At 34.7% G+C, this 22,035-nt stretch overlaps 1 protein-coding gene across 1 annotated transcript in view; it reads right to left on the bottom strand.

The window, feature by feature from the left end:
• Nucleotides 1-22,035, bottom strand: part of SPAG16 (sperm associated antigen 16) — a 1,041,622-nt gene that overhangs the window by 878,551 nt on the left and 141,036 nt on the right. The window contains exon 10 of the mRNA XM_044241541.1: nt 15,137-15,264. Within this exon, the coding sequence (XP_044097476.1) occupies nt 15,137-15,264 (128 nt within the window). The remainder of the gene's footprint in view (nt 1-15,136; nt 15,265-22,035) is intronic.

Raw genomic sequence — 22,035 nt, 5'->3', positions numbered from 1 at the left:
GGTAAGCAGGAACTAGATATGTAAAGGTCTTAGGAGTTTCACTTAAGAGTTTAAACTTTCTTTGCTGTGGACAATAGGTACTCTTTGAAAGTCATTCAGAATGGAATGATGTAACAAAAATCAAATTAGACAGGCTAGCGGCGATCTTCCCCAGACTGGAGGAATCAGGTTTGTCAACTTTAGGGCAGGTAGCTCCTAATGGGAAATGATTCTTTAATAAAAGCTAATCTATAACTTAAGGACAAAGGCTGAATTTCCCACTCAATGTCTTCTTTTCCTGAAGTTATAAAGGTGAGAATGTAAAGGTGGTGGAACTTTTTTTTTTTTTAAATGGGCAACTGCTAAAAACATCAAGTCAAAGTTCTGGTCTATCTACAGAAAACGGTCAGTATCACTTGATGTAGATTTTGTATAATTGTAAGATAATAGAAAATACATATTGTTCTCTGTCCTTGGTTCCTGGCACAGAGCTCCTAAAACCCTTGGAAATTCCTACATTGTAAGAATACTAGAGTAGGGATGCCTGGGTGGCTCAGTGGGTTAAAGCCTCTGCCTTTGGCTCAGGTCATGATCCCAGGGTCCTGGGATCAAGCCCTGCATCACATGGGGCTCTCTGCTTAGCAGGAAGCCTGCTTCCTCCCCTCTCTCTGTCTGCCTCTCTGCCTATTTGTAGTCTGTCAAATAAATAAATAAGGTCTTTAAAAAAAAAAGGCTTCTTAAAAAAAATACTAGGAGCATCTTTCGTTTTAATATTTGGTCTTTGACGCCAGTTCCTGACACAAGGAACACATGTTCCTGGGTGATAGGAGTCTTTCGTTCTCATTAGGCAACTCTGGGCTCCTGAATGTCTCTAGGGTGAGGGCTGGTCATCAGAAAGGCCAACACATAATCAAAAGCTTAGGATGTTCAGCCCTACCTCCATTCTCTTGAGAAGCAAGAGAGGCTAAAAATGAGGTTAATGATGAGTCATGCCAACATGATGAAACTCTCATAAAATCCTAAAAGTTTAGGGTTCAGAGAGCTCCCAGGTTGGTGAAAACATCCCCATGCTGGGAAGGTGATGGACCCTAAGTCCATGGGGACAGAATCTTTTTCCAGGACCCTCCCAGACCTGGCCCTATGTATCTCTTCATCTGGATGTTTATTTGTATCCTTTATCATATCTTTTAATAAACTGGTAAATATAAGTTTTTCCCTGAGTTCTGTAAGCCATTCTAGCAAATAAACCAAATGTTAGCCGAAGTACAGACAAATAATTTGGGTTTGTGATTGGTGTCAGAAGTGGGGAAGGGGATAGGTGTGGGGGCCTGAGAAAAATAGTCTTGTAGGACTGAAACCCTGCCCTATAGAATCTATCTCCGAGTACACAGTGTCAGAATTGAGTTGAAGTAGAACACCCATCTCGTGTCATAGAGAATGGTGTGGGGAAAAACTTCCACAGAACTTGTAGACAGAACTGCCAGAAGTGAAGTGCTCTTTGTTAAGGTAAAGGAGACACAAGGGAATAAACACAGCAGGGAAGAAATACATGGTAGAAAGAACTGGATTTCTTCCCACATAAAATGGAAAAAATGAGTTTTTCTTAAAGAACAAAAAAGTCATTCCAACTTTTACTTTTTTAAAATGTTTTTTAACTATTTTATTTTACTAATTACTGTATAAATGTATATTTTAACTCCTTTAAATAATTTTTGACAATACAGAGTATAAGTAAAGGTATGATTTTATTCCACTAGGTTTGGATACGATCATGATATTTCTTAATTCCTTTATCTACTGAGGTAAAATAATCTTAAAAAAAACTCTTTTTAAGTCAAGTCTCATATTACTAAATTCCTCAATAAACCCAGAAAACTGCCATCTTGAAATATAGAGTATACCTTACCAAAAATTACAAAATTTGTTCTACCTTCAGTAATTTCCTAATAGAAGTGTTATAATTTAGCCACTCTTCTTAGATCTTTAAGTTTTTTATTATTAAGTAACATTTAGAATTTATAATATCATGAGTTATTTATAAATATTAATTCCATTAAACATCATAACAGTCATGGGATTAGGGTATTATAATAATAATAATACTTTTTTTTAGATTTGAATTAAACAGAGGTTAAATAATTTGTCCAAGATCACAGGGCTACTGCAAAGAAATAGAAATAAATAGGTTAAGTAACTTGCTCAAGATCACAGGTTCAGTATGTACTAGAACCACAATCTGAACACAGGCCAGCGATCACTAGCCTTCTTAACCACTAACCTATAGTGCTTCCCTAAGATTATACTTTTTAACAACAATAAAAGTTTCACATAAATTGTGAATACAGATGAAACAAACACACAGCAACAATGAAGAGTAAGGTACCAAACATTCTGACGTCTCAGATTCCTCCACTGTAAAACAGTTAAGTAACAAGTACTATATTAAGGAATTTTAATGTGGACCAATTGAGATAATATGTGAGAAGCCTTTAATACTGTGATTGACTCTACTTCTCAATAGATGTTCACTGTGATTATTGTTGTATGGGCAGCATCCAAGATTTAAGAACAAATGTTAGCTGACTTACAGTAAAGAGAAACTAGTTCAGAAAGCATTATTTTATTTAGCCTATTATTTTGAAGTTTAAACTTTGAGTTAAATGACTTTGCAGTAAGGTAATCAATAAAAAAAATATTTACTGGGGCTCTTTGTATAAAAGGTAAAACTTTTGAAATGCAAAAAAAAAAATTAGTTACTGCATACTGCTCCATGCTAAAAGTCATTATTTAAATGAGAAGTCACTTTAGAAATACCCAGCTGAACAAAAATAAATTTATGTAATTATTAAGTCACTTATAGTTTAAGATTTCACTTCATTTGGACTAAACCAGTCCCTAAATCTGTGAGTTAAGAATTTTCATCATTTTTCTCCTGTTGGTTTCCTTTTAAAAAGAAAAATAGCTAAAGTTCAAGATATCTAACAATAAAAATTGACATCAATAATAATAGTTTCCTAGAATAACAAGAATTTAATATAATCAATCAAGTGTCTACTTTAAATACCTACTAAAATAATACAAATAAATGTATATTTTCTACCAAGCACAAAAGGAAAAAGATATTCTATTTTATATACTAGACAACTAGATTTAAATGACTTCTATATACTCTTCCTAAAAGAAAAAAAAAAGCCTCAAAATTTTCCCCAAGAAATTGTGATATAGTCATTTATCAATCATTTCTCCCACCTAAATATAGACAGAACATTTGGTGTCTTCTGGAGAATTGCTGGCATTATTATGTAGTTCCTAACAATATTTTAAATAAAAGAATATTAGGAAGAAAAGATGGAAAATTTTAGAAATAGATAAAATTTTTTGTTTCACCAAGGCTTATGTTGGTTGTTTGCATTTCCTTAAGGATAAAAATGCAATAATGTAAAGAAAATGCAGATAAGTTCTTTCTACTCCTAAAACACAATTTCTCATGCAGTTGATATTATCAGTTCAAGAAATGTTCAATATTATTAGTAAATCAAGGTAAGTATTATCCAATTTATCACCAATTTGTTAGACCCCTTGAGAAATCTTTGATATGAATCTGGTTTAACATAATAAAATAAAATGATAAAACCTACACAGTAGCAGTGTCAGTTGCAAGAACTGTCTCAGACACCACGAGTTTGAAAGATTTTATCTAGAACTTCATATTGAGATCAGAAATTTACAGTTACTATTTCCCTATAGAAAAGGTCTCTCGCTCCCCTCCTCCTGTAGAACTACCCTGTATTTATATAGAAAAAGCTTTCATTCTATATCATAAATCATATTTCTCATTATGCTTGACACACACTATTCAAATATACCTATTCCCACCCCTACCCTACCCCACCATACTTTCCAGACATTACTCTGATGTGATCGGGAACTAGTGCTATTTGGAAGCTAGAAGGCCCAAATCCTTACTCAGGCACTCAGCACCTTGTGGAGAAAAAAATGTTCAGAACGAACACTCAGAGTAAATTCAAGCTATTTGATCTCTATTCCCACATGTGACAGCTGGACTCCTTTGTCCTTCTCCCTGCAAGGCTGCCCTAATGCCTAAAATAACAACAATCCTCTTCCAACCACTTCTTCCAGGCTCACTGTCAATAATTAGGTCTCAAGGTCTTACCGCTGTAATGATAAATAGAAACAGGGAAATAAATCAATCTGTCTCTCTCTTTCATCATTTCATTCCCAATGTTTAGAACAGAGTCTGATACATAATAGAAATTTGGTATATAATTATTGAACAAATGAAGAAAATCAAGGGGGAAGGGTGTGTTTGTCCCAACTGAAAACAATTTATTTTCCTTTCACATATAGCTCTAAGTTTCAGCAATCTGACACAATCATGTCCTGTGCCTTGTTCAAATCAATTCTCCTCTTCCTCAGTAATGAGCTCATTGGAAAAGAAATGAGATTTTAACTGTATTTTTATTATCCCTTACCCCATATCTAAGACATTCATATGTTGGGGATACCCAAAATACATAATGTTCCTTCTCATGTATTCTTTATCAGTTGAAGAGTCCCCAGTACATGAATCATTTAAGAATAGGCAATAGAGGGGCGCCTGGGTGGCTCAGTGGGTTAAGCCGCTGCCTTCGGCTCAGGTCATGATCTCAGGGTTCTGGGATCGAGTCCCGCATCGGGCTCTCTGCTTGGCAGGGAGCCTGCTTCCCTCTCTCTCTCTCTGCCTGCATCTCCGTCTACTTGTGATTTCTCTCTGTCAAACAAATAAATTAAAAAAAAAAATCTTAAAAAAGAATAGGCAATAGAGGGCACCTTGGTGGCTCAGTCCATTAAGCCTCTGCCTTAGGCACAGGTCATGATCCCAGAGTCACTGAATGGAGTCCTGTGCTGTGCTCCCTGCTTAGTGGAGAGTCTACTTCTCCCTCTGACCCTCCCCTCTCCCATGCCTGCTCTCTCTCTCTCAAATAAATATATTTTTTAAAGAATAAGCAATTATTTTCTAAATTTGTACTTGTTCAATTTTTCACAAAACCATTCTTTAGATTTTTCAGGAATATCCTCACTCCTCAAAAGGAGAAAAGTATGGAAAATCAGGTTGGACAGCTAAGGAATAGATCTGGGAGATGACTGAGTGAAAGCACAGGTTCTGGGTCACTAAGGTCAGGGTTAAAAGTTACTCAGCTTCAGATTTCTGAAGCAAGCTAAGAAGGCCAAGTATGTGAGGGAAAAGCAGAAGAGTCAAGAATCCAGTGAGTGTGTTAGGAATATTTCTAAAAAATCAGATGTTTAAGAACTGGGAGAAGAAAGTACATATGAGGATGGCCAGGAGACAAACACGCAAGAGCAAGGAAACCAGTGTCAGGCAAATAAAGCAGGCTGTATTAAAGGGAGCGTCTTTTGTACCTCCCACAAAATGGGAGAGAACTGAGCTGTAAGTGCATCACCAAAGTCACTCTAGGAACTGTTTATAGCCTCCCTGTTGGCACAGAGGATGACTGTAAGTAGGAAACTTAGATCACAGGCATTCACAGAAACCACTGGACAGTCAAGTGAAATTGAATTTAAAGGATAAGGTGACACCAAGTAATACTAGATTATAAGTGGATACTATATTTTTAAAAGTTAGCTAAAGAATTATGAATGCACACAATATTTTCACTCAAATCCATGCACTCATTCCTTCAACACATACTATGTAAGTCCTATATGTCAGGTGCTATTCCTAATAAGACACAATCTATGTCGTCAAGATCCTTGATGAGAGGTTGGGAGAAATAGACACATCATGGGATTCAACAGGACATATGTGCTCTTATATCATGTATTTAGTACCAAGAAAACAGAAAGGAGGTTTGGTTTATAGATAGGAATTTTTTTAGGTTGCTTGAGTATTCATGAAGAGCGAAAAGGAGGTACATATATTCCAGCCAATGGAATATTTGCCAAGATATGAACATGTGAAAAGACTTCACCAAATCTAGAACATAGTGTTCCAGAGGCAAGGGGGTACAACAGAGCTAGAAAAATAGGCTGGAGCTAGATTGGCAAGAGTCAACTGTGTCTTGAGGCTTTAAAATACAATTAAAGATTTTAAAGCAGAAATTTAAAAAGTCATTTTTAGAAAGATTACAATAATGGTAGTAGAGGAGATAAGTTCTATTTGGAGGGACAATTGGAGGAAGAAAGACTAGTAGGAAGCTATTAGGGGAGCTTAGTGACAGATGATGGACTTTGAAATAAATGGCTGCTCAATTCGTTTTGGATATAGAATACACAGTCTTAAGTGATTGAATATAGTAGTAAGTGGTAAAAAGGACTTAAGATTCACAGATCATCTTAGATAATTATATGGATGATAATGTCACTAACCAAAATGGAAGAAAGAAGAAGGTGAGGGTGGAAGGGAAGGGGATGGTAGAAAAAGGAAATTGGCTTTGCGACCTCCTAAATTTGAGGTGCTCACAAAGCATGCAAGTTGGAATGTCCTATTTTATGAGGTACTCTCAGTTAACAGTCATTGCCTTGAGATAATGTCAGCAGTTTTAAGTTGAAATTGAATTCTGGGCATAAATATTGTTAAATATGTTGGGTGCATGAATTTGATAAAAAGTTCCATTATTTACTCTTAGGGTTGTGAAAACCATTGATAAGAATAAAGCAATATTATAAAATGAATATGACAATATCAACCTAGTCATTGTCATATAAAAATTGCTGAAGTTAAGATTTAAAGCCTGGGTGGCTCAGTGGGTTAAGCCTCTGCCTTCGGCTCAGGTCATGATCTCAGGGTTCTGGGATCAAGCCCCGCATCAGGCTCTCTGCTCAGCGGGGAGCCTGCTTCCCCCTTTCTTTCTGCCTACTTGTGGTATCTCTCTCTGCCAAATAAATAAATAAAATATTTTAAAAACCCCATCAGCACAAGCACAATGTTCACAACCCATTCATCATATAACTGTAAATAGCAAGAAAAAATAAATTATTAGATACCGTTCTACATGTATCAATTTTTAAAAAGGTCTTGGCAAGTTTAAGTGAGGCACCCCACCAAGTAATAGCAGAAATCTCTGGAACCACTGATTAATCATACATCATCAAGTCTTGTCACCTCTAATTACTTAAACTGAATTATCAGTATATGTGTGAATATAATGTAGTTTGAAATACTAAATAAAATACTAAATAAAACAAACATGTATATTGGTACTTGTTCTAAACTATCTTCCCTGACATTCTACATAACAAAGATTAATCTTTGATTTTTTTTTTAAAGACTTCATCTATTTATTTGACAGAGAGAGAGAGAGATCACAAGTAGGCAGAGAGAGAGGCAGAGAGAGAGGAAGGGAAGCAGGCTCCCTGCCTCGCAGAGAGCCCGATGTGGGGCTCGATCCCAGGACCCTGGGATCATGACCTGAGCCGAAGGCAGAGGCTTTAACCCACTGAGCCACCCAGGTGCCCCAATTAATCTTTGATTTTAACTTTCATTTCCCTTTCTGTCTCATGGTAGGTAATAGGCAATACCAGTATTTAGCTACACAAGAAAGTGGAGTGAGACATGGTTTCCATATTTACTGGAATATTATCACTACAAAGTCATTTCATGGAATTTGACTTGCCTTATCATAATAATATATTCCAGAAACAGTTTTATGTGAAAAGTAGATGACTTGTTTGGTCCCAAAACTGAAACCTGGATGTCCTAAGGGAGACAAGAATAGTTTTGTTTTTACCAATGTGAGTTAATAGGTGGGATTTTTATACATTGTTGGCACTACAAATAATTGCTATATATAATTATAATATGTCCAACAATGCCTTCTTGTAAGTAACTGTGGTTATTACTACGGGTCTAGATATTTAAAACAGAATGAAAAACTGTTATAGTCCCAGAAGGGCAACTGTCTTCTCTCTGAGTATATGAAACACCAGAATTGAAAATGCTTTGTGCATCATCTGTGACCAATGAGAAGACCTTTCCATAATTTTAGCTGTAAGTTGACCCAAAAAACAAATCAGAATGTCTTCTGGAAGATGACAGCTGCTCAACAAACCCAAAGTGTCTAAACAAAGTTGGTTTAAACCTAAAGACAGATACATGCAAGGGCACTAAAGACAATCTAAAATAAATGGAAAATCTAATCTCCTAATTAGATGATATATTTATTCATGAAACACACCCAAGAAGATAAACACGTCATTAAAATGCATGTTTACATTTACTGTAAATTCATGTACCTCTTCCTTCTTAAAAGGTAATGGCATAAATATTATCATTATTTAATGGAAGTTAACCAAACGCCTTATTATGTTGATAGTAAACTATAAAACCAACAGAATATATCTTCATAGTATAAAAAGTGTTTTAAATTATTCTGTACACTACTTATAAGTAATGATTACACACATTTTTATCTGTATATAATTATTATCCTCTTAAGGAGAATTTGCTTGAAGCTTCAAGAAACTGCCAGTTCTTTGCCCGTTTGGAGAATACAAACATCATACCAATTACAGTACCATTTAATTTTATTTTAAATATATGTTAAAATACCAGTTAAATTTATAGTTATAAAAATAATTAAATATTTAATTTGAAAACTGATGTTTTAAAATATAACTAGCAGTTTCTTATGAGCCCATATAACTTATATCCAAATCAATAAGAGAAATTAAGCTTTATATTGACCTATATTTAAAAATTACACTTTTAAATGTCTCCTTTTTTGATTAGAAGTTATTTAGTCCTTTATTTCTGGTGTCTGCTTCCATGGAAGGGCATGGAATAGTACTAACATGAGCCTAACCACTTGCCAGATGGTACACACAGTTGTGATTGCGTTCACAGTACACTTTAAGAGGTCTCATCCAAATCTAAGCCTACTTGCAAGTTTAATAGTCATACCAAACATTAAATGCCCAGCTCCAGATTCCAAAGCTTCCCTTCCCTTAGCTTTTCCCTTAAAAATTAATGGTCGCTGTATCCTCATTGGCTCTGACCAAAAATCTTGGACTCATCTTTATTTTATTTTTTTTAATTTATTTTTTATTTATTTTCAGCATAACAGTATTCATTTTGGACTCATCTTTAAATCCCCTCTCATACTACATCCAGCCTATCAGAAAATCCTGTTGCTTTCTCATAAAAAATCTTACTATTTAGCCTCTATGTCATTGTCATCCTAGCCCAGAAAATCTTCATAACTCTCTTCAATAAATAAAATAGTTTCTTTTATTTTTTAAGATTTTATTTATTCATTTACAGACAGAGATCACAAGTAGGCAGAGAAGCAGGCAGAGAGAGAGGAGGAAGCAGGCTCCCCGCTGAGCAGAGAGCCCGATGCGGGGCTCTATCCCAGGACCCTGGGATCATGACCTGAGCCAAAGGCAGAGGCTTTAACCCACTAAGCCACCCAGATGCCCCTAAATGAAATAGTTCCTAACCAGTCTGCCAGCTTCTATCTACCCTAGCTCCTATACACAGCCATAGTGATCTTGTTATGTAAATCAAATCAGGTAATTCTTCTCAAAATCCTCTAACAGCTTTCCAGCATTCTCAGAATAAAATTCAATATTCTCTTTACTATCACCAAGAAGTCCTTTAAGTCAAACCCTTTTTGGTCCCCAAGTACCTAACTTTATTTTCTCTTCCCCCTTTCTAAGCTTTCCTACTCTGTTTATTTTAATCTCCTTGCTAGAACATTTTGGACATCTTCTCATCTTAAGGGTTTTGCATTTGCTGTTCCCCCAACTCTAATTTCCATCCTTAGTTCTCTGTATTTTTTACGTCCTCACTTACTTCAGGTTTCCATTATATGTCACCATCTCAGAACAACCTTGGATTCTCTCTTTTAACCTGATTTAAAACCACCCTGCACTCTGTTTCCCTGGGTTCTGCTTTATGTTTTTCTCCAGTGCTTATGGCCATCAAACATACTATAGCATAGATGTGCTCATTATTGGTTTGTTACCTGTTTCTTAAAACAGATACAAGCTCCCTGGGGACAGATTTGTGTGTATTTAATTAATAGCCCACAATAGTGCCTGACAAATGCTCAATAATTTTTCTTGAATGAATAAATATGAAAGTACTGTCTGTCTTTTTAAATTTTATTTCATCCCTCTTACATAGCCTAACTCATCTCTTTTCACAGAAATACAGTGCATTGGTCAAGGCAATTAAAGCAGTACCAAAGACAAAGCTAGATGAAGGTCGGGAACTGACCAGGCAACAAATGAATCAAGAACACATGTTCCTTCTAGCATGTGACTCATCACTTTCAAAGTCCTTTGATTCCAGGTAGGAAAATGAGGATGGAGACAGCATAATACCAGTGGAAGCCGTAGGGTTTGGATCTGGAAGTGGTGTACACTGGCTTTGGTCAGAACTGGTATCACATAGCTTAGCGCTTGGCTTGTGATACCAATTGTGATAGTTCAGAAAGCTGGGAGATAGAATCTTCCAGTGGGCCCAAGGAAGAGAACACTGGGGCGGTGAGCATCTAGCCAGTCTCTGCCACAGATTAACTAGAAAAGCACTGACATTTCATGGGTGGTTTTTTTTTTTTGTTTGTTTGTTTGTTTTTTTACTTTTATAAAATACTTTAAAATTTATGCTACGTGGCATGCCTCTGGAGAACCATGATGAAAACAGAGTAGAATGACAGGATTGAGCATGACTAGAGAAATGAAGAGAGAAGTATTAGTTACATTTTTTTAAGAACTGTCTCTCTGAGTAGGTGACATTTGAGTTGACATATTAGAAAGGAAAAAGTCAGATACAAAAATGAGAGATGTAACAACACAAGTAGAGGGAAGAACTAGTAGTATACAGCCCCGGGGCAGGAGTCATGTGGCATGTTTGCAGAATAGTGAGAAGACTGGGGAAGCAGAGGGTACTGGGTAGGGAGTGTGAGGGAGTGTCTGGCCAGAGATAGGCAGGAGAAACTTGCAAGGCCTGGTATGCCACAGGATGAAGTTTGGGTTTTATTTTAAAATAAGAGGAAGACATTATTGTGTTTAAAGAAGGGAATCCTGTAGTCTGATTTGTATTTTTAAAAGACCTGTTTGGTTATTGTGAAGTGAGTGAGTTATTATAGGGTAAGGTAGGGCAAATTAGTAGGCTTTTGCAATAGTGTGAGAGATAGGGGAAAATGTAAATGTATTCTGGAGGAAGGGCCCATCAGACTTATTGGTAGATTTAATGGTGGCAAATGCCTGGTGGGAGAATGAGCAATCCCAATGACTCCTAGGACTTTAGCTTGAGTAAATTCACAGAAGTTCACATTTTGCTTTTATGAAAATGAGAAGATTAGAAGACCAGGTTTTCTGGTAGGAAAAAAAAAAAGAGAGAGAATTCTTTCTGGGCATGACAATTTGGAGAAATTTATTAGATGCCCAAGTTCAGGGGAGAAGTCAATAGTAGAGATATCACCCTGAGGATGATCACCATATGGGGAAGTATTTATAGCCTGAGTATGGGAGAAGCCACCTGGGGAAGTGCAGCAGCGAGAAGAAGAAGCTGTAGGGGTGAGCCAGGAAGGAGAGGAGAGAGGCTGAATCCATCAATCAGAAGTCTGGCAGAAGAGGAAGAGCCCCCTGAAGATGCTGAGCAGGACAGCTTGGGAGTCAGCAGGACCATACAAATAATGGGGTCAGGAGAAGAAAAGCAGGTGTGGTAGGTTGATTTGACTGAACCTGAGAGGTAAAGAAAAAAAAGTTAAGTGGCACTAGTGGTGGGCACTGAAAGAGCAAATGACTGACAAAAGTAGTTTCAGGGCCGAGGAAAGAAAGGAAACTCCAGAAACTCCACTGGAGGAAAGAACAGAAAGAAGAAGTAGAGGATGTTAGTTCCTTCATCACTGCTGCCACCGTTTTTGGTGAAAATGAGCAGAGTAGCTTCTGAGGAAACAGCATAGGTGTGGTGGAGGCTTGTCTGGCTAAAAGAAAAAAAGTGTTTTTAACTAATGGAAGGTACTGAAGGACATTTTCTATGCTGAAAGGAAGCATCCTTTGAAAGTAGGAAAAAGACATCTACCTAAATCAGAACTTAAAAACTCTCTTAACTAATCTGATTTAAAATCCCTCTGGTTCTTCAACCTGTGGAATTGCACTCTATAGAAATGCAAATTAGGTAAGACATTAAAAACTTTTAATTATCTAGAATTTAATATGCATTTATTTTATTTTGACCTTGTTAGAAAAACAGTAAAAATACATTTTTAATAAATCTGGTTTTCCAAGGAAAGAACATATAATTAATCTGCATATAAATACAATCTAATTAATTATTTTAATATTTAAGTTTAAAGCAATTATCAAGGGAGAAAAAGGATACTGGCCAAATTCATACCTAATTTAGTTGTATGTTACTGGCGAACTGGTATTCCTGATTGTAAAAATAGATACTATTTCCTCAGTTTCCTCAGTATTTTTCTTTAAAATAATTTCATGGCTTCTTTACTATTTAGGAGTTTGCTTTTGAGTAAACCAAACCTGATACAAATTCTTTCTCCATGACTCTCAAAATCTCTAAGGCGTGTGTGTGTGTGTGTGTGTGTGTGAGAGAGAGAGAGAGAGAAAGAGAATTGGGAAAATAATAAATGCCTTACAGAAATGCAAAAGTTAAAGATAGCATGTATAAATCAGCTGAATTCTAGCAATTATAGATGCTTATTGTTATTATGATACCCTTTTTATCATCATCATCATCATCATTGTTATTTTGATTAAGAAGTCTATACACCACAGAGGAAGAATTTAATTTCTGTTGATGGTAACTGATAAAAACAAATAGTTACTTGCAAAACAAAAGCTTTTTCTTTATTCCTTAAAAAAATATATCAAAGAAACAATAAACATTTTATTACAGAATCATATAGTACTAAAATTTTTGCGTGTATGTGGGGGTAGGGCGTGAGTGATTTGGTTTTGAAAGTAATAGAAAATATGAAATTATTTGAGCAACACTAAAAGTTTATAACTGAATTTTATATTTTGGCTAGTTAATGGTTGATAGTCTAGAATGACAGTATAAAGATAGAAGAATAAAATGGTGGGAATAGAAGCAAGTATGTGACAATGAAGAAATGGTGGTATAAGGAAGTAGCAACTAAGACAAACTGAAAATGATGGCAGGCAAGAAAAGGCACAGATTTAAAAAAAAAAAAAAATGAAAAGGTTCAGGTAAATGAGTTGTCCCAAAGTCACAGCTTAATCTTCTTTTGAGGTATGTTACTCTCGAAGACTGGTGATTATTCTTTCTGCTAGTGATTGATTTTTCTCCTCTTTACTGCCTAGCTTATAATGTTAGTCTTCTCTCCTAATGGGCTAACTAGTGAAGACTGTGGCAGAGAAATTATTTCCTGGGTTGCACTAGTAGTTACCAGGGAAGCTGTCTTTCCAAAGGCTGGAAATAAAGATGAAATTCAGATTTTGTCTTTTACTAAAAGTTAAATATCTCACTCCTTGTCGTCTCTTCATTTTCATTTCATAGAAGTTTTTTCCCTTAACCTCCACTTAATGGTTGGATTGACCAACATTTCGTATTTTCTCTGTAAAACACACTAGTTGTGTTCATCGCACTTACCTATTCAGAGCTCTCAGACCATGCCCAAGTAGACCAGCACAGGCTACTCCCACCAGCTAAGATCCTTGATTACAGAGAGTTCCAAGGAGTGTGTCATTAACCCTCCTTATAAGTCAGTCATGTTTGCTATTGTAGTGTAATTAAAGACCCATCAAGGTGATGAAATAGTGTGATAAGAAGAACTGCTGTCCATGAAAATTAAAGGCATGCTACAGAAAGGTGAGAGGACCATCTTCGAGTGTCTCAAGTTCTTGATACAGGTTAAGGAAATCACAAAATTGAAACTGAAAATGTAAATGATACATTATTGGTATAGCTTATGCAAGAAATATGGTGTAGCATTCCAATCAATAGTCCCTTAATCAAAGAAAAAGCCATGGCGTTACATCAAAAGACTGGCATGGGAATGCAAATGCACTGTTTTAAGTCCAAGTAGAATACTTACGATATCAATGTGTCATTTTTATGACTTCCTTTACTAATAGACCCTTTCAATTCATTAACTTACTGATTTTGATCAGGGCAGATAGAATCACATCTGCTGTGCTCTTAAGTAAGATAACACAGACAATAAATATTCTTGCTACATGGAAAGAATCAAACACATAGGATTTAGAAAATAAGTAACACACCCAGTCATTGGGAGCAGAGAAAAGTTTGCAAAAGAAAAAAAAAAAATACTCAGCACAGGTTAATGTATGTAAGTTATTAGAGTTGGTCAGCATTTTATTCTGAGACATTTGTCCTCATTAAATATAATAGGAGCAATTACATTATGTTTACCACATATTTTTCATAAACCTAAAATTTCTTGAAGATCGATGGCATAAAGTTGGGAATATATGAACAAAGGTAAGAAAATAATATTACTGCCTAAACCATAATCAAAATGATATATCCATGATCATATATAAAAGCTACTTCCTAAAATTTTAATATACCACAGAACTATATGATAGAATATATGTATGGATTGTCTATATTAATATTTTTCCTGAAAACTGAATACTAGTAAAAATTTTATGACTTAAAATAAGTTTCCTATGAATATAAATATGCAGATTTATAAAATAATGCATTTTAATAAATACCAAGTAATAAGTTTTGTCTTTATACTGATGTGATTATAGTTCACGAAACTACAGTCTTCAAAAAAAACCAAAATAAATGATTTGTTAATGAGGAAAAAACATACATTGGTAAAATAATAAAATGAAATGCATAGTTGCTGAGATCCCATCTTTAAAAGAAACCCTGCACACCTCTCTGGAAACCATCTGTGCTTTATTCTAAGCCTAAACTACGACCTCTACAATAAATACACACAATAGTGCACTTGGTCTGTACTGCCACCAAGTGCCTAAACCAATTAGTTTAAAGATTCTTGACACAGCTATAAGCAGATTCTTTTGTTGTTATAAGTAGCAGTTTAGAAGCAGGCTAAGAGTAAACCATTCTGATCATGAATGGCTATAAGAGCAACACAATTTAGATATGACAATAGAATCTCAAAGGCATTAATAAAAGAATCAGAACCAAGATAAATAATCCTACCAGCTCACTGGAAGTTCATGAAGTCTAAAAATGTTATTCAGCTTGTAGTCAAATTTTGCTGGACCAATGTTTTCTTTACATAAATACAGGTTTGGATTTTGTTGCATATCTGTGGGAAATTCTGAATCCTAGAGGAAAAAGAAAAAGCAAGAGCTATGTGTAAAATAGCCATATCACTGCACACATTAATACCATATTATTTAATACTAAATTACAACATAAATATTACTATTATATTCCCTCAGGAGTTACCTTAAGTCCTTCATTTCCTATTTAAGTTTTGAGAAAGCATGCAAAAAAGATAAAATGTTAAATAAGGCACATATCTATTTGCATAAGTCTAAACTGCATGCTACATGGAAAAATTATTTAAAAACAGCCCCTATTAAATTACAATGAAGTACAACATGGTATTGTCTTATATTATTGGTCAGTTGTCCTTTTTCAATAAGTTTCCATCCCCAACAGTAATGTCAGCAAATCTGTGATTATTCTTATACTCCTTTGTCCTTTATAATGGTGAACCAAAAACACTTTCATTGGGAAACAAAACAATAACATAAGTTATTGGATTAATTATGGTTTTCTTCTTAAATCTGAAGACACAGGGCTAATTGAAAGGACTTACTAAAGGTAAAACATTTAATTATTTTGACTCTCACCCACAGAATAATCCACATTTGCCAAGCAGTTGTAACTGGAGATCAAAGACCATTTTTAGTCCATGAGAAAGTAGCAGTGGAAGGAAATATGCTATAAACAGGTACTTAATTAATACTTAATAATAGATGGATTAACTGCTTAACTCTACAAAAGAAGGAAGTAATCAACCCACTTATACTTAATATTTTAAAACTGCCTTTAGAGAGGGAGGTATATCATTTGTTTGTGTACTCATTCATTTATTCAAAAACTATTTATAAGAGCTACTTTATCCCAAACATTATTGTAGGCATGGAGAATCCATCAAAGAACAAAGCAGATAAAAACTTTTGCCCTTGTGGAGGTTATATTAGAGTCAGAAAATGATACAACCAATTTTTATGAATGAAGTATTTTTCTAACAATGTAATACATATTCACATAGAAATATCATGCATTCCATATACTACAAAGAAAAAAATTAAAAGAAACCTTATTTTCACCACACAGATATAACCACTATTAGCACTTTGATATAATATTACATCCCTCAATTTTTATAAATTTGAGACCATATTCTATTATCCACGCTCCATTTTTCATTTAACATAGTGGTATACTACATTTTCATTCTACTTAGTATATTTTGAAAGAATGCCATATTTTATTCAATATTCAGTTATATTTGTTTTCCTTATGCTTATCAATGCTATGAACAGACTTTTCTGTCTATAAATCTGCATTTCACTGATTATATTCTTAAAGCACATTTCTAAAAGTGTAAATAAATAATTTGAATAAAATACTTAACATAAAACACGATTCCTCTTCACAGATTGCTCTTCAGAAATCTTCTATGAATTTATATACTGCCTGTCATATAATACTGTGTGCAATTCACCACAATCTTGTTAATGCTATCCATCCATACATACACACATGTGTAATACATGTAATACTTTCAGGGTGGGTTAAATAAGTGATGGGTGTGTTAAGAAGGGCACTTGTGCTGATGAGTACTGCATATTGTATGTGAGTGATGAGTCATGAAATTATGCTTCTGAAGTCATTACTATACTATATGTTAACTAACCAGAATTTAAATAAAAACTTAAAACAAAAAAATCAACTGAAATAAAACAATACATTCAGTCAACTGTTTATTTAACTAATACTTATCATTGAATGTCTATTTCATGACAGGCACTGGTTTCAGCTCTTATGTCTTTGAACAAAATAGACAGAATTCCCTTCTTTGTGAAGACTACATTCCATCATGAGAACACCATGGACAATAAAAATAATAAACATATAAATTACATTATATCTAAAGGTAAAAAGTCTTAGGGAAAATTGTTGCTAATTCATATAAAAACTATATAATATTGACATTTCTTAAATTAACTAAGTTTTTGTGTTTCTTTTTTCTTTTTTTACTTCATCTTTTCTGAAAGATATGTCTATGTCTTTTGTCCATTTTACTATCATTGTGATGATAATTCATTTTAACAATATTGCTTGGGTTGGAAATGGACGGAAGGTAAACTATTATGCCAGACAAGGTAGCAAGGTGAATCAGAATCCAGTCTTACATAATTTTTTGACGACAGGGAAAAATCTAGAACCATAAACTTATTATCCCCAGCAATTTGTATAAGCACTATTAAACCAATCATTATATAAAATTAAAATAATGAGACACTTAATAAAATCTTATCAACTAAGCTTAATAAAACCTTCTCAGCTACAGCCTCTTTGGTGTAGCTGAGAAGAATACAGGAAAATATAAAAATACCTGAACAGATATTTAAAGGAAGATTTATAAGGGCAGTGAAGGCCTAGAAACAGCAATCCTATCTAAACATAAATGCACCTGCATAGGTAAGATGTAAGACCCCTTCCATTGCCCAGCATGTATACTGAAATGTTCCAGGAAAGGAAAGCAAATGGGCAGGCAGAATCGGTGAGGCAAGTGCAGATACATAAATAAGGACTGTGCATAGAGAATAGAGGGAGCAAAATAAATTTTAAAACTATTCTTTTAAGTTACATGCCATTATCATTTCTCTGTATTGACAAGGTATAACTGGAGGGCATAGCTAAGCTCTCAATAATATGCTTGCATCAGTCAGTAGTTCTTTAGTCTCTCTACCCACTGAAACCATCAGACAGATTTTTTTAAAATACCAATATCACGGGATCACACCCCAGACCAATTAAGTAATAATTCTCCACGGTAAGGCTCTGAAGTTTGTATTTAAAGTTCCCTATGTAAAATAAAGGGATTAAAAAATTCTGTCTTTCTCTAGGGATTGAGTTCTACCACATACTAGCATGTGAATTAATCAAGCTTTTTAACAAATTTTTTAGGATGCATTTTCCCATCTGTAAAATACAACCAAAAATCACACCTAATTAATAGGCTGCTGCGGGGACTAAGTAAAATAATCTCTATAAAGCAGTAATCACATGCTTAGCACCCAATAAATCTTTAATAATCTTTAGCTATTTCTGTGGATATTTTTATTATTGCTGTGATTAGTGGCACATGTTAATTTCAACCAGTTAATAAATTCATTATGAATTATATCATACTGTATTTATTATAAAATATTTTATCCAATTCAACTTTCAGGTTTAATATTCTCCTGGGATATTGATTAAGGCACATTTTCGTATGATCCCACCTGTCAGAATCCCAGTCCCATATCTAGTTAACTGTTGATTATCTGTTTGTCCCACAATCAATAATAAAAGGAACTCGTGCTCCACTGGCCAACCAGTAGGAAATGTTATAGTCTCCCTTCCTGCTTATAGTCAAAGGATGAAAAACCTGATGAGTAACTCTCTTGCTATTTCAGGGATGTATCAGTATAACATCCCTTGAATCCATCCTGATTAGGAAGCTGAACTATCTACTTGGCCTCCTTCCATAAGTCTCCTAGTTACCCAGGTGTCTTCCAGGCCCTCTATCTATGCCTTTCAACTCATGTCTGCTTCTCTATCTTGTTCTTTGCTTTCCATTGATCTGACATTCAAGGGAATTACCCAGACCAACTTTGAACCCAAAGTTCAAGATTGTTGATTCAACATTTGAATGTTTATTCAGTATCAGATACTATGTTAGTTACCAGATCAAAAACAGAAGTGGAATACATTCCTTCCATTGAAGGACTGACAGTCTCATGAAGGAACAACATAAAGGAAAAACTACATCATTGAGAAAAGCTAGAGTGTAAATATACAGAAGATAATAAGGTGAAAAAACGAGCAATAAATCTACTGGAATGAAGTAGACATGCAATTAATATCATGAATTGCAGATACTGTCATTATATTGATAGATTCCATGGACTGATATAACTTGAGTGCACCAGTATGGCCTTGTTAATAGTTAAAATACTGAAAGATATTCATATACTTGGAAACAACTGAAACCCTGAACACGTCCTCATGTTCCTCTCCCTCCACCAACCCTAGCCCCTTTGCTGGTTACTAATCCTTGCCCCCAACTTATTCAGCAAAATGCCCTAATTAAAGTAATTGTTAGCACACCTGAGCCTCCAGGACCTTTCTCCCATTCTACATCCAGCATCCATCCTGATTGGTCAATGCCCATGTTAAATAATGGTTGTTAAATATTTTGGCTATCACTCTAAATTTATATATATTTATAGAGAATTAGCTCTTTGATAGATGATTAACTAAAAAATAAATGTACACAATAGCATATGAATAAAATCATCCCATTTTTAATGAAGTAAAAAGCATCTACATGGTAAGCACTAATGTATGTATAAAACATTTTTATAGAGAGAAAAAACCTAACAGTGGTCACCAATGGATGTGGTAAATGGAGATCAGAACAAAGGGAAGAGAATCATTTGTTTTTAATATTATATCTTTCTTTACTGTTTGAATATTTTGCCATAAGCATGTAATTTTTTTCCTTAAATTTTCAAATAAAATAATGTGTATAAGAAAAGTAGTCCTACATGTATGAAACACTCTTTAACTTGTACACAGTATTATCCCCCTTTTTTAAGATCTTATTTATTTATTTGCGAGAGAGAGAGAAAGAAAGAGGAGCAGCAGAGGGGGAGGGAGAGAGACATGCAAACTCCCTACTAAGCAAGGAACCCAAGCAGGGCTTGATCCCAGGACCCTGAGATCATGGTCTCAGCTGAAGTCAAGAGTCAGCTGACTGAGATACTCAACTGACTGAGACACCCTTCCTTCATTTCCCTGCCTCCCTTGCAATTATACTGAGGTAAAGTGATTGGGTTTTGAAACAGGGTATGAGCAGAAATGATATAAATCACTTCCAGTCCTAGCCTTTAAACACCCTGACATAGTTCACCACTTTTCTTCTCCTGCCACAATGACTTTGGAAAGCCATGTAGATGACAGACGGTATAGACGACAGATGGCTGCCCACATTACTTTGTCATTGAATGGAGGACAGCCACAGAGTCATACCATCCACAAGTTAAGAATGGACCTTTGTTGTGAAAGGGCTTTGGATTTGCATCTTACCTCTTGTAGCAGCTAATGCTGTTTACATTGACCAATATATTTGGGAAATGATTATGATTAATCATCAGCCATTTATATTAATCTTTAAAAATTTAAAGGTAAAAGATGAATATTTTAAGATAGATACTACATTAAATAAACACCACATTAAAACATATTTTAATGTATTTTTTTCTCTTCTTATTTTAAATCCCCATGTGGATTTACCAGAAAGGGAGAAGTTTTGTTCAGGCTTCTGTGCCCCCATTACTTCATTTATCACTCAAGTAGTCCATGCCTGCTGACAAACTTCCCACATCACCATCTATAATGACTGACAGCTGACATTATCAGCAAGATTTCATTGAGCTAATTGACATTTACAGTCTAAGTATGAAAATGGAAGTGAGTCAGAGAAAACTTTCCTTACTCAGGGATTTGTTCAATTCCTTGACCTTTATATTTGTTTGTATTATTGTGGTCTTAGATTGTAGAGAGGATTTTACTTGCAAAAAGCTGTTTTCACATGTACTTATTAAGAATTTTTACCTAATATCCTAAGTTTCTAATTATTCTTTAAAGTTCCTTTTTCTTTTTTTTTTTAATAATTTTTGTTTTAATTTATTTGACAGAAAGAAAGAGAGTGAGCACAAGAAGGAGAAACAGCAGACAGGGAGGGAGAAGCAGACTTCCCGCTGAATAGGGAGCCCAAGGCAGGGCTCAATCCCAGGACCCCAAGATCAGGACCTGAACCAAAGACAGAGACCTAACCAGCAAAGCCATGCAGGCACCGCTAAACTTTCTACTCTACATGACTATATCGAGCAAAATAATTTTAATGTATATTAAAGCTATCACTCAGCCCTTCTTTGCTTTGATCCATATCAAATTAGAAAGATCATCATATCTTTTCTTCTTAATAACATGGTAATCACTACAAACACTACCACTGAGTAATACAACTTTGCCTACTTTTTAGTTTTTCTAACTATAATAATTATGCTAATTCCTGCCCTTTTCCTAGTCCCCTTTCTCTGCTCTTTCTAATCTGCATATAGACCCCAAAATACCACAAGTAAATCTGTTAAGAACACCAGTAAGAACATTATTTCAAATATGCCAATAAGGTTCCGTATTAGGACCTTCAGTCCGGGAGTACAGAAGTTTTTAATGTGGGTCATTGTCTCCCATGAGATACCCTGTTGTCTTCCTTCCAGTGTAAGTCTACATTTTTGATGATCAAGTCTCCAGAAAAGACTCAGCAAGAATTATGCAATAGAAGTTGTTATAAAAACTAGATTAACTTTTTGAGAAGAAAATGTAGAACATTGCCTCTTATCCTGCTTCCAAATGAATTCCAGATTAACTAGATTTCGATGTTTAAAAAAAGAAAAATATTGGTGTGTTAAAGTAATATAATTACATATAATTTAAATTTATTATTTAAAATCATAAAAACTAAACTCTTTTGAATAAAAATGTACAGACATTATGGATACATGTCACCCAAAAAGTAATCAGTAAACATATGAAAAAATTCAGTCTCACTAATAATTAAATACTAATTAAAATAACAAATGAGATGTTATTAATTTGCAAATTGATAAACTACATTTTAAAAATAAGATTAGTACAATGGTGCAGTTACTCTCATAAACTGCAAGTAGTAATATAAATTGATATAAACTTTCAAGAAATTTAGCCATATTTATCAAATATAATTAAAAAGTGACCAAATACCT

Source organism: Neovison vison, chromosome 3 (assembly GCF_020171115.1).
Source record: "Neovison vison isolate M4711 chromosome 3, ASM_NN_V1, whole genome shotgun sequence".
NCBI classification, from domain to species: domain Eukaryota; kingdom Metazoa; phylum Chordata; class Mammalia; order Carnivora; family Mustelidae; genus Neogale; species Neogale vison.
This window is presented reverse-complemented; position numbering and strand designations above follow the sequence as displayed.